General features: G+C 40.9%; 1 protein-coding gene across 1 annotated transcript in view; it reads right to left on the reverse strand.

Annotated features, from left to right (window-relative positions):
• Positions 1-406: 406 nt before the first annotated feature.
• The window catches only part of LOC120312443 (acyl-CoA (8-3)-desaturase-like), a 31,662-nt gene continuing 18,669 nt past the window's right edge, over positions 407-13,399 (reverse strand). The window contains exons 7-13 of the mRNA XM_039353172.1: positions 13,057-13,133; positions 10,713-10,810; positions 3,285-3,381; positions 1,897-1,976; positions 1,628-1,753; positions 1,394-1,488; positions 407-889 (exon numbers count right to left, since the gene is read on the reverse strand). Of these exons, the coding sequence (XP_039209106.1) occupies positions 1,437-1,488; positions 1,628-1,753; positions 1,897-1,976; positions 3,285-3,381; positions 10,713-10,810; positions 13,057-13,133 (530 nt within the window). The 3' untranslated portion in view covers positions 407-889; positions 1,394-1,436. The remainder of the gene's footprint in view (positions 890-1,393; positions 1,489-1,627; positions 1,754-1,896; positions 1,977-3,284; positions 3,382-10,712; positions 10,811-13,056; positions 13,134-13,399) is intronic.

Genomic DNA, 13,399 nt, shown 5'->3' on the forward strand with positions numbered 1-13,399 from the left:
TAACTGGAGATTAAGCTGAGAAGACCATACCCTCCCTCCCCATTGTTGAATTACAACTCTCCACAGTCCTTGTCAGCAGGGGTGACTGTAAGGGAGGGTGAGATTAAGAAAGGCAGGATGGTAGCAGTGCCTGCACTGAAGCCTGTGATCATGAGCATCGTCTTTACTGTTTTTACACTATCACCATCCATTGTATACACCTCTGCCAGCCACCATGCTCTCTAAGGTGGATTTTGAGTCTCAGCAAGGCCTCACCTGGGAGATTTCATGTCCTCCACCATGATTAAGATTTAGAATAACAGGATGAATATCCCCCAAAGGAAGCAGCTCTGTTGTTCATCTTAGGAAATGGAGTAAGGTAGAATTAGGCATGTTGGCTTAAAGAAATGGCTGAGCCACCATTTTATTTATTTTTATTATTTATTTACTTATTTATACCACCCATCACCTATCCAAAGTGTCTCTGGTTCTCCCCCTGCTTCTTCATTATCCCAAGAGAAAGTCAAAATCAGAAGTTCAAATTTCACCTCAGCTTTTTATATACACTTATCTCTGTTTTCCCACCTCAGACAATTTTCAAAAAACTCTATAAACCAGAATAAAACAATGTCTAATAATATTTCACATAAACAGTAGAAGTACTGAATACTATACATGTTCCAGTATCAATAGGAATTGTCAAATGGTTTCCCAAAATTGTAAGAAAACAGAAGTTTTGGTTTGGAAACCGAGGGGGAGAAAGAGAAAGGGAGCCCATTTCTGGTAGCATCACAGGAAAAAGATGGTCCTGACTTTACATCTAATGGAAAAGCTCCTGGAGGAAGGTCCCCACCAGCCTTTACTTCTTCAAATGAATAAGGGCAGGCAGTCATGAGAACTCAATGAACCACTGTCAAGAAATGAAAAAAGACTCATTAAAGAAACTCAGATTGGAAAGTTTTTCATAATGATTGCTGATCATTACACAAGGTTGGATCTTGCAAAGTATAATTATTTCTAACTCCAAATTAGAGTAGTGGTATCCCACTGGAATGACCTGGGTGGGTGTATGACAGGTGCAGTCAAATAGGGCCCCTAAAGAGATGGGAACAGTAGGCAAGCCAAAAGAGTAAATTGAATGCTTATCAGCTCCTTTGTTAATGTTCCCACCTACTTAAACAAAACACTCTTTGTGTCATTTCCCTTTTCCTACTTTTGCAATCAATCAACAGAAAGTGAGAGGTTCACCAAAACAACTTTTCACTCAGCCCCTGCTTGTCTCCCATTCATAAATGGTGATACACAGAGGTGATCAAATATTGATGTCTCTGTTAAAGAAGGGGAACAGAGAGGTGATCAATTCATTATTGGAAATATCCCATTCTCTCCATAATTAAAAGTCACCCTGTCTTACCAAGTTTATGTACTTCTGTTGCTGTCTGAGCATCTCCCAGTCCTCATTCATGGAGATAAGCTTCCTGCCAGTCCTGCCCATATTCCTTCAAGCTACTGCAAAAAGACAAAGGAGAAAGGGATTGATGGCAGTGAGAACATCTTCCCCAGGCAATCTCTTCTGTGCTCTTTCCGGCTTCAATCTCTTCTGGTTATGCCAGTGCCCAAAAGGAGCCTCCCTCAGCCATGAACTTACTGCAATATATCTGCAAAAGCTGTGAGGATGGGCTTGCACACATAGTGAACACCATGCTTGGCACACAGAGATTTCACTAGAGGAGCCACCTTGTAATAATTGTGTCGAGGCATGGTGGGGAAAAGGCTGCAAGAAGAGAAGAGAAGAGGATATCAGGTGACTATCCCAGAACTTTTGGTAGCTCCATAACATGGCAGCCCTGCTTAACATTGGCCATGTGTGATGTATGACATTTCTGCGGTCTGGCCTTTGCTCCGGCTCATACTCACTGATGCTCAATCTGGAAGTTCAGATGCCCAGTGAACCAGTCATTGAACCAGGAATGATCAACATTGCATGTTCCTGTGAGCTAAGGGAGAAAAAGACAGTGGATGAAGCTCTCCAATCAGCCCTTTTCTTTCCAGCCACTGCTGCTTCCTATCATAGAGAGATTCTGTAACAAGCAACTCTTATTCTTGGCTCATGGGTTTGGGCTTCTGTTTGGTTTCTCTTTGTTCATTCTGGGTTTTCTAAACATTTGAATGTAAACACTCAACTCAGGCCAGCTCTAATGGACAATGTACATTGTACAGTAACCTTGTGCCTAAGAGAATGGCACTGCACAATCTGAAGGTCCAAGAACAATTGTTATCTCAATTTGATAGCAGAAAACAAGAAAAGGAGAAAAGGAAGAAAACATTTTAAAATATAAGACTGGAAAGTAGGCATTTATCTTTAGCTTTAAGTACAGTAAACAGAAATGAAAGTGAGAGCCAATTTGGGGTAGTGCTTAAGGCATCAGACTAGAAACTGGAAGATTGTGAGTTCTAGTCCTGCTTTAGGCACAAAACCAGCTGGATGATCTTGGGCCTGGCATTCTCTCTCAGCCCTAGGAAGCAGGTAAGAGCAAATTACTTCAAAAATACTTTATCAAGAAAATTGTAGGGACTTATCCAAGCAGTTGCCAGGAGTCAAAAATGACATGAAGGCACATACACACACACACAAATGGAATGAAATAAGTTGTAGCTTTTATCCTGATTCCTCCTTACAGTTTTTGAGATGGCATGTCCAGTACAACATTCAGAGGCCAAGTGTGAATATCAGCGCATTTAAAAATGTTGACAACTGTACTCTCCATTTCCACCTAAGAGCCTGTTGACCACTAGGGCCAACAGATAGATAAGGAGAAGGTGTCTGTTTCTCATGGCTAATTAAAAAAGGATATTTCCTGTTCCTCTCTCATTCTCTCTCTAGCCTCCCTCTCTTTAAGGTGTAGTTCAGATAGAAGTCAGGCTTCCTTTTTTCATAATTTGAACTTTGAACTGTTTGCATTCATTGATAGCTGGGCTGAGGTTACACACTGCATCCAAGACAGTGATACTGTGAAGAATGTCTAACTGGAGCTGTCTGCTGCTTATTACTCTGCATATGCTCAGCACATCCTTTAATATGGATCTTGTTCAACTCAAACATCTATAATGTGAACCTCTTCTATATCTATCTGCCAATCCATACAAAAACTTAAGTTCTTATTTTTTCCTAAATGTTATAATGGTTAAAGTACTTTAGTGGTAGCCATGAAAGCCCTCTGTTCAAAGTCCATGAACCCCAAAGCATTAACGAGTTAAGTGAAAGAAAGATGGTGCTTCTGAGCAGAAAATGGAAATATTCTTACCTGGCAAGAGACCCAGTCCAAATTCTGGTCATAATTGATGTTCATTGGAATGTGATTCATTTGAGTGACCCAAATAAACCATGCACTTTCTAGTAACCTGTGGAAATAAGTAATTTTGAGAAATAAAACAATTAGAAAACTTTTACAATTTTGTTATCATTGTCTTTATCATTATTATAATTTTTATCATTGTCTTCTCTGAAAACCTCTCTTGTCTTCCAATTTTATCTATTGACTTTGCCCTCACAAAGTCCACCACTTTTTTCAGGGTTTATCTTCCAGTGGAAGGCAAGTAATTAAAAGTGAGGGAATAACTTATTTCATCTGTTACACAGGAAGGCATTTATTTAATTATACGGTACTTCAAATGCTCAAGGTCTTCCAATGCACAAAGAACAATAATTCCCAGGGATATCAGCATCATGGGAATCCTGAGGTCAGAGAACATCACATTCCTTCATCAGTTATATTATTATTATATTTCAATTCAAGACAGAGAACATACTCCTTGCTCCTATTTTCCCCACAACTACCTTAGGAGTTGTGTTGGGCTGAGAGTTTATGACTGGTCCCAGATAGTTTTCATGCCTAAGGCAGGTCTGGAACTTCTTTTTGTGTTCTAGGCCAAAACCTTCACCTGCCACAAACTGGCTCTTCATTGACATATTGTCCATGGATCACCATTTTGCTGGTGTGGAAAGGCAGGGTTTTTTTTTTTTTTTAAAGGAAGAATGTAAAGTCTCCTCTATGTCAGGGCTTTTCAACCGGTGGTACTGTATGTGTACCACCTGTGGTATTTTGCTATATGGCAGGTGGTACGCGACCATTGTAGAGAAGTGTAGTGGAGGAGGGGAATGAGCTGAAGTGACCCAAGCCTGAGGGAGAGGCAACTGCAGCTGCAGGACTGTCTGAGCTCTGCAGAAGCCCCAGGAGCCGGCAGGGCTCCATCTGATTAGTTCTTTCGGAAGCACCTCGGAGCTGGAGATGAACTGAAGAAAAAGTTGGGAGGAGGAGAGGAGAGGCTATAAAAGGTGGTGGTTTGGGCAGGAAAGAGGAAAAAAGACAATAGGGAAAGTTTTAATCCCTTTAAACAAATGTAATTAGTTTTACCCCCTTTAACTGTCTACGGCAGCAGTTCTCAACCTATGGGTCGCGACCCCATTTGGGGTCGATCGACCATTTTTCAGGGGTCGCCAAAGAAGGTGATCCGCCATTTTCTCCCCTCAGGGGGCGGCGCCGTGCATCCAATCTGTTTTCTTGACCTCAGATTTATATTGTAATAATAATAATAATAATAATAATAATAATAATCGCTGCTCAACACTGTCCAGATATATAGCCAAGATATTGTTATGAAGTTTGGCTTGGACAAATGTGCCACACTTACTATCAAAAAAGGAAAAGTACTGAAAACTGAACGAATCAAGATGCCCCACAAAAATAACATTAAGAGTCTGGATGAGGAAGATTACTACAAATACTTGGGTATCCTTCAAGCTGACAACATCAAGCACACTGAAGTCAAGAAAAAGATTAGAGGTGAATACATCAAGAGAGTAAAGAAGATCTTAAAGTCCAAACTCAATGGAGGAAATACCATAAAGGCAATCAACACCTGGGCAATTCCAGTCATTAGGTACACAGCTAGAATAGTGGACTGGACTCAAGCAGAACTAAAAGCAATGGATAGGAAGACCAGAAAAATAATGACAATGAATCATGCCCTTCATCCACGCAGTGACATTGACAGACTTTATCTACCAAGGCAAATAGGTGGGCGTGGAATGCTACAAGTACATCAGATGTTTGAAGAAGAAAAATGGCTTCTTCAGAATATCTGAAGAACAATGATGAAGATGCACTGAAATTAGTATATCAGGAAGGCTTACTGACTAGTGGAGCGACCAAACTGGCCTACAAGAAAGACCAAATGAAGAACAGAATAGAAGCATGGGAAGACAAAGCACTACATGGCCAATACATTAAAAAATAGCTGGGAAAGCAGATAATAACAAGACCTGGCAATGGCTAAGAGCAGGAAAATTGAAGAAAGAAACCGAGGGACTAATTCTGGCTGCACAAGACCAAGCCTTAAGGACAAATGCATACAAAGTCAAAATTGAGAAGACAGCAACAGACAGTAAGTGCCGCCTATGCAAAGAAGCTGAAGAAACAGTGGACCACTTGGTAAGCTGTTGCAAGAAGATTGCACAGACTGACTACAAGCAGCAGCATGACAAAGTAGCAACAATGGTGCATTGGAAGATCTGCAAAAAATATCATTTGTCTGTAAGCAAAAACTGGTGGGATCATAAAATAGAGAAAGTCATAGAAAATGATAAAATTAAACTGCTCTGGGACTTCAGAATTCAAACAGACAAGCACCTGCAACATAACACCCCCAGACTTAACAATTGTCGATAAGAAAGACAAAAAAGTCTGGATAGTGGACGTGGCAGTGCCTGGAGACAGCAGAATAGAAGAGAAAGAACTGGAGAAGATAACAAAATGCAAAGACCTACAAATAGAAATAGAAAGACTGTGGCAAAAGCAAGCAAGGGTAGTACCAATAGTCATAGGCTCCTTGGGTGCAATCCCAAAACAATTGGAGCACCACTTGAACACCATTGGCATTGACAAATTCGCTATTAGTCAATTGCAAAAGGCAGCCTTACTAGGAACTGCTTCCATCCTGCAACAATATCTGTAATACCATCAAACATCCACATCTGCCTATCCCAGGTCCTAGGTAAGGACTCGATAAGTAGACAAAATGCCAAATCCAGTCTGAACATCTGGCTGACTGTGCGATGATCCATAATAAATATAACAACAACAACAATAATAAGGTTGAAAGGGACCTTGGAGGTCATCTAGTCCAACCCCCTGCTCAGACAGGAAACCCTATAATTTCAGACAAATGGCTGTCCAGTCTCTTCTTAAAAACTTCCAGTGTTGGAGCATTCACCGCTTCTGGAGGCAGGTTGTTCCATTGGTTAATTGTTCTAACTGTCAGGAAGTTTCTCCTTACTTCTAGGTTGCTTCTCTCTTTGGTTAGTTTTCATCCATTGCTTCTTGTCCTGCCTTCAGGCACTTTGGAAAATAGCTTCACTCCCTCTTCTTTGTGGCAGCCCCTGAGATATTGGAATACTGCTATCATGTCCCCCCTCATCCTTCTCTTCATTAAACTAGACATACCCAATTCCAGCAGCCGTTCCTTATATGTTTTAGCCTCCAGTCCCCTAATCATCTTTGTTGCTCTTCTCTGTACTCTTTCTAGAGTCTCAACACCTTTTTTACATCGTGGTGACCAAAACTGGATGCAGTATTCCAAGTGTGGCCTTACCAAGGCATTGTAAAGTGGTATTAATACTTCACGTGATCTTGATTCTATCCCTCTGTTAATGCAGCTTAGCAATGTGTTGGCCTTTTTGGCAGCTGCAGCAGACTGCTGGCTCATATTTAAGTGATTGTCCACTAGGACCCCGAGGTCTCTCTTACAGTTACTACTATTGAGCAAGGTACCTCCTATACTATACCTGTACATTTGGCTTTTCTTGTCTAAATGTAGAACCTTACTTTTTTCACCATTGAATTTCATTTTGTTAGATAGTGCCCAATGTTTAAGTCTGTCCAGATCCTCCTGTATCTTAAGCCTGTCTTCTGGAGTGTTGGCTATTCCTGCCAGCTTGGTGTCGTCTGCAAATTTGATGAGTTCCCCATCTATTCCCTCATCCAAATCGTTGATGAAGATGTTGAAGAGCACTGGGCCCAGAACAGAGCCCTGGGGCACCCCACTACACACTTCCCTCCATGTAGGTGCGGTTCCATTGAGGACCACACACTGAGTACGGCCGGTCAGCCAGCTATGGATTCATCTGGTGGTGATTCTTTCTAACCTACATTTTTCTATCTTATCAAGTAGTAGGTTATGATCTACTTTATCAAATGCCTTACTGAAATCCAAGTAAATTATATCCACAGTATTCCTCTGATCCACTAATTTTGTCACTAGGTCAAAGAATGCAATAAGATTTGTCTGGCATGATCTGTTTTTGATGAACCCATGTTGGGTTTTAGTAATGACTTTGTTTGCCTCTAGGTGTCTGCTGATTCATTGTTTGATTATCTTTTCCAGAATCTTCCCAGGTATTGAGGTCAGGCTGATAGGTCTGTAATTTCCTGGGTCCATTTTTTCCCCTTTTTTGAAGATGGGAACTACATCAGTCCTCTGATAGTTCCCCAGTGCTCCAGGATCTTTGAAAAATATAGTTCAATGGTTCTTAGATCACATCTGCCAGTTCCTTGAGAACCTTGGGGTGTAATCCATCTGATCCTGGTGATTTGAACTCTTCTAGGCTGGACAGGTGCTCAATTTCCATTTTCTTGCCTATCTTAACTTGTGTTTCTATTCTGTTTTTATGGCACTATTTTTGGTAGGTTAGTCTGTTTTTTCCCTTTGTGTAAAGACAGATGCAAAAAATGAGTTAACAAGTTCTGCTTTCTCCCTGTTGCTTGTCACCTTCTTGCCACTTTCCCCCACTAATGGACCAATCATTTCCTTCACTTTTTTCTTGTTTTTTACATGTTGAAAGAAGCTTTTTTTTGTTATTTTTGACTTTGGTCGCAAGCCTTAGTTCATTTTGAGCCTTAGCTTTCCTCACTTCATCTTTGCAGGTTCGAGCTATTTGTTGATCTTCTGACTTAGTTATGTGCCCCTCTTTCCACTTTCTATACTTGTCCTTTTTATCTTTCAATTTATCACAGAGTTCTTTATGCAGCCATGCTGGTTTCTTTTGAGAGCTGTTATTTTTCTTCTTTGTTGGTATTGTGCTAGACTGGACTTTTATTATCTCACTTTTCAAAATTTCCCAAGCTTCTTGACTTGTTTTCCCCTTGAAGATTCTCATCCATGGAGTCCTTCCCAAGCCCTCTTTAAGTTTACTGAAATTAGCTCTCTTAAAGTCCAAGACTCTAGTTTGACTGTGTTCTATTGCTTGTGCTTCCATAATGTTGAATTCCAATATTGCATGATCACTTCCTCCCAAGGTTCCTGTGGCTTCAACACCTTTTATAATTTCATCTCTGTTAGTGAGAATTAGATCCAAAATGGCTAATCCACTAGTTCCCTTCTCTACTTTTTGGAAGACAAAGTTGTCTGCTAGGTTTGCAAGGAATCTGTTTGATCTTAAGGGTTAAATTCTTCTTTCCAATTCTTGTGAATTTTTTCCCACTAGAATTAAATCATATTTCCTTGTTTTGTTAAGTTCCATCTTTAAGTCTCTAGTCTCAATTCTTTATCCATTTATCTGTTTTATCTGCTCCTTCTCTAATGTTGTTTTCTGGGAATTTTGTTGTTGTAAAGTTAACTTGGAAATAGATTGATTTATATTTTCAAAGTTATTTCAGATTTCTTTGTCATTTAAAGTCATTGTTGTTTGAATTAATTGCAGTATACTATATATCTCCTCCTATGAAGTATTCATGTTTTCTTGATATGTTCTTTCTACAAGATGGCCAAGAATTTGAGTTTTTCTCTTCCTTTCTTTTCTCTGCATGTAGCTTTAGAGCCCCAATTAGATAGCTATTTGTAATCCAAATAGTTCAAAAAAGTTTTTTTCTAAAATTTATAATTCTCTCTTTGTCTACAGCCCAGATTATTGTCTTTTTTTGTCATAGCTGTTCTTTGTTGTTAAAGCTTTGAAGGTCACAAACACAGATTAACTTTTCCCAGGTTTTGCCAAGTCTTATATTAAAGTCATAGCTGTCATAGTCTTCATCCACCACTAGGTGTCAGCATCTACAGTATTTGTTTTTCAATTTCTAAAATGAACAATTATCTTTAAAATGAGAGCCTTAACCATTCAACGATTTTAGATTTATCAGATTTAAGTTTTAAATTTCAGGTTTTATATTTATTTCACTTCCATATTTTGATCCTCCATAAAAAGATTAATTCCCCACTTCTGTTAGTATAAGGGTGGGGAGGAAATCTTCTTCCTTCCCTTTCAGAGGTATTTTGCTTCCTGGGGGTCTTTTCGAGGAAATTAAATGTAGAATAGAAAAGAGAAGATAAAATTCCTCACCCAGTTTCAAGCATGCTATTCACAAATGTGCTGATTAGTACTTTTGGACTTCAGTTGCAATTAGCTTGGGCTGGTTGATGCAATACAGCCAGCCTTTCTCCTTTCGTGTTAGAAGGCATTCCTCAAGTCAAACAGAATGGCTGCCATTCCAGAGTCGCTGGAGCACCCTCCTTTCTTTGCCACCTCTCCAGGCGACTTAGACCCATTTAGGATCCCCTGGCAGGGCAAAATTAGCTGCAGGGATGTGGAGAATCTGTAAGCCCACAACTGGTCTCTACCATACAAAATTGGAAGCAACTTTAAACCTGTGGACTTCAACTCCCAGAATTCCTCAACTAGCCATGATGGCTGAGGAATTCTGGGAGTTGAAGTCTCCAAGCCTTAAAAGTGCCAGGTTTGAAGACTCCTGAGCTAGCTGATAGTGATGCATATTAATAAACATGGATAGATTCATCATACATTTGTCATTGCAAAAGGAAAGTGATTCAGCAAAGGAACAGCCACCAAAGAAATTAAAACTGGTACTTTTTTCCTTTTTTTTCTACAGTTTGTAACATTTTATTAGATTATAGAATAAAATACAAAAATACAAAAGCAAATAGTAGGACACAATGGGGAGGAAAAAGGGGGGAAAAGTGAGAGGGAGAAGGGAAAAAGAACAGACTTCCTCTGTTGCAGTAGAAGGAAGCATTAACACTGAACCTCAACTTTTTACTTTTCTATAATATTATAAACTAGCCATTTCTATAACAACAAATGAATCTAATCAGTAGAACCCAAAATCCCCCCCCCCTTTTTTTAGCCATCAAGGTTTTGACACCTTGCTAAGCACTGCTGGTACTCAAAAGTGGTACAATCTGTGAAAAGGTTGAAAAGCCCTGCTCTAGATAACCTTGACTCCTGATGACTCCATGAACAAAAAGGTGTTTTGGAAGTGAGGGAATAGAGATGTGGTTTCCCACTACCTTCTACTGAAACACTTTTTAAACACTTTAGAAACTTAAAAAAATCCCCTTTCTATTCTAGTATTTAGGCATATTACCTGACTGTCTCTCATGCAAATATTAATTGGGCTTGGCCCTCATTAGTTTGGTGCTGTGATTGATCTTGCATTAAGATATTACAGTGTCAAAGTCATATATGTAATAAATTGCAAATCAGATCAAAGACCTAATCACTTTTTCCTGTGATTCATGACTCAGACATTGTAGCAGTTGCCCTCCTTCAGACTGGCAAGATCATGAAGGAAATGAAGCACCACACATAAAATCTCCCTCATTTCATGCATCAATTATATGCACAGGCAGCATCAGTGCAGTTGAGAATTCCCTACAGTTCCTACCTGGCGAGCCAGTAGTATGCCATGAAGGTCTTGAATCCCATTAAAGGAACGTACATGAGACACATACGGAAATTGTAGAATAAAATAATAATAAGTTCCTGTCAAAAAAAGGGAGAGAGTTAAAAAGTATGAAAAAATGTTGTGTTTGTCAGTTTCCTAATTACTTTATGCAAATTGGTTGATTTTAAAATACTTTACGTTATATGACGCAGATCACTTAGTTTAACAAAGAGCTGAAAGATCATATTTAAAAGAAAGTTATTGCACTGTAACATAGAACAACAGCAGAACAATTCGTTGGTCAGTTCTGCCCTGGAAATTACAAATATTACAAGTGAGAGCATGCAGCAATCTATGACCATTGAGCGCAACAGAATGTGCACACCCACTTCATGCCGCCCCCAGCTGCCCCTTCCTCATTGCTCTTCCCCTGTGACTTGTCCCCTGTCACTCCTCCCCCCCCAAACCCTGGGTAATTGGCTGCAGGACAAATTGCCATGGCCAATTCACCATGCAGGACAATTAGCCATGTGTCCCTCTGCACTTTGCGGAGCAGGTTCAATAAAGCTGCAAGGAATAACATCAGCATCAAGTAGGGTGGGGAGGGCCACTGCCTGCTTTTCCTTCAGCTGGGTGGATGGGCTCACCCTCCTCTCCTGCAGCAGACCCCATCTCTGCCCACTTGACAAGTCGCATCAGCTTTTACAAGCCAGCGCCCACCACAGTTCCTATCCAACTTCCCCCCTCCCTTGTCAGGTAGGAACTGTAGAGAATTCTCAACTGCACTGATGCTGCCCCTGGTTTTGAGGCTCCCTTCAATGGGGGATTTCTTGGGAGGGGCTCAGGGGCTCTACAGCAGTGGTGCTTTCTCTCCCCCCTTGGCAACTTTTAGAGCTTGGACTTCAATGTGGCCTCAAAAGCCAATGGGAGTGCTGGTGATGGCCCCTCTCACTCCAAGGAAACCTCCTCAGAAAGAGCAAGTGCCACCACCTCACTCTGTTTCTCCAGTTCCTGGCCCAGTGTCTCTCTGCAGAAGCAGCTGTCATGCAGCATATGTTAAGTGAATTTTGTCCCATTTTACGACCTTTCTTGCTACAGTTGCTAAATGAATCACTGCAGATGTTAAATTAGTTACAAAAATGTTAAGTGAATCTGGCTTTCCCATTCACTTTGCTGGTCAGAAGATTGCAAAAGGGGATCACTTCACCCTGGGACACTACAACCATCATGAGGAGTTGCCAAATGTCTGAATGTTGCTCACATAACCATGGGGATGCTACAATGATTGTAAGTATGAAAAATGGTCATAAGTCATTTTTCTGAGTGCCTTTGTAACTTTGAACAGTCACTAAATGAACTGTTGTAAATCAAGGACTACCTGCACAGGTTTTCCAACTATTGCAAAATATTGCACAAACACACACACACCCCTGCGGGCACATGCTCTCATTTCAGGTGCTTGATATTCATCTCACATTTACATTTTTGAAATCAGATCTGTTTTAATCTATGTGCTGTTTAGAGTTTAAACAAATAGGATCTAATATTGGAATTGCAGTAGCAGTTTAGCTCTTTGTTTTCATCAGATCCTTATATTGAACACAAGAGATCAGCAAGCAGCTAAAGAGTTAGTTCTTTGCTGACCTCAATTAATTCAATGCATACAGTTTCCCCCCAGCCTGTGAAAGAGAGGTGGCAAATCTGTAGGGGCTGATGGTGGCCAGCAGCAGTCGCAGCCCATCAGCCCCTTGGCACAGCACAGGTACGTCTGAGTGCAGAGGCAGATGCGGAGTGGGAGGTAGGTGTGAGGATCATGTGATGGCACCAGCAGCAGGCAGAGGCAAAGGCATGGGGGGAGGCAGGAGATCCGAACGTGCTATACGGACAGATCACTTGCCTCCTCCCCATGTTTCTGCCTCCCCCTGCTGCCTATGCTGACACATGAGCCTTCCACAAACTTCCCATGAGCCAGGAAAACACACATCATGATTGGATCACCTGCCTCCCCCCATGCCTCTAACTCCACCTGCTGCCAGTGCCACTGTGCGAGCCTCCTATGAGCCAGGCAGCTGCACAGCATGTCCAGATCACTTGCCTTCCCCTGGCTCTGCCTCTGCACTTGGACTTACCTGTGCTGCACATGCTATGGCTATCATCAGGCCTCCTGTGCTTGCTGCCTCCTGTGCTGGCTACAACCAAACACACATGGGCTTGGGGGGAGGCTTATATTAGGAGCACACTAAAAAAAAACAGGCTAGGGCTTATTTTCTGGGTGGCTCTTATTTTTGGTATATACTCTCCCATAGCAGAAGGTATTGTGTCTGCATGTCGGTCAAATACTTACACTCCACTGTTTCTTCTTGACAACATAGCGAAGTACAACTAAGTACGCAAAAATAACGAATGTTAAGGGTGCCAGTACTGGAAAAAATGAAAGCAAGAAAGCAAATATGTGTGAATCATTCAAAATTAAAAGCATTTCTTATATGCTTCCTCCTTCCTCTCATCTTTTCTACTCACTAATTAATTACTATTACACATTTCCTCCATCTGCTGGGCCATCCATTCCATGTCATTGCCAAACTTCATGTATGGTGGATTAGAACTCCAGTTTTCTGGGAGTTATCGTCTCACATCTGGAATGATTCATTTGGGAGAAAAACCGAATACTTTTATCAAAGCAATTT

Source organism: Crotalus tigris, unplaced genomic scaffold, assembly GCF_016545835.1.
Source record: "Crotalus tigris isolate CLP2741 ecotype Arizona unplaced genomic scaffold, ASM1654583v1 scf7180000018504.2861643, whole genome shotgun sequence".
Lineage (NCBI taxonomy): Eukaryota > Metazoa > Chordata > Lepidosauria > Squamata > Viperidae > Crotalus > Crotalus tigris.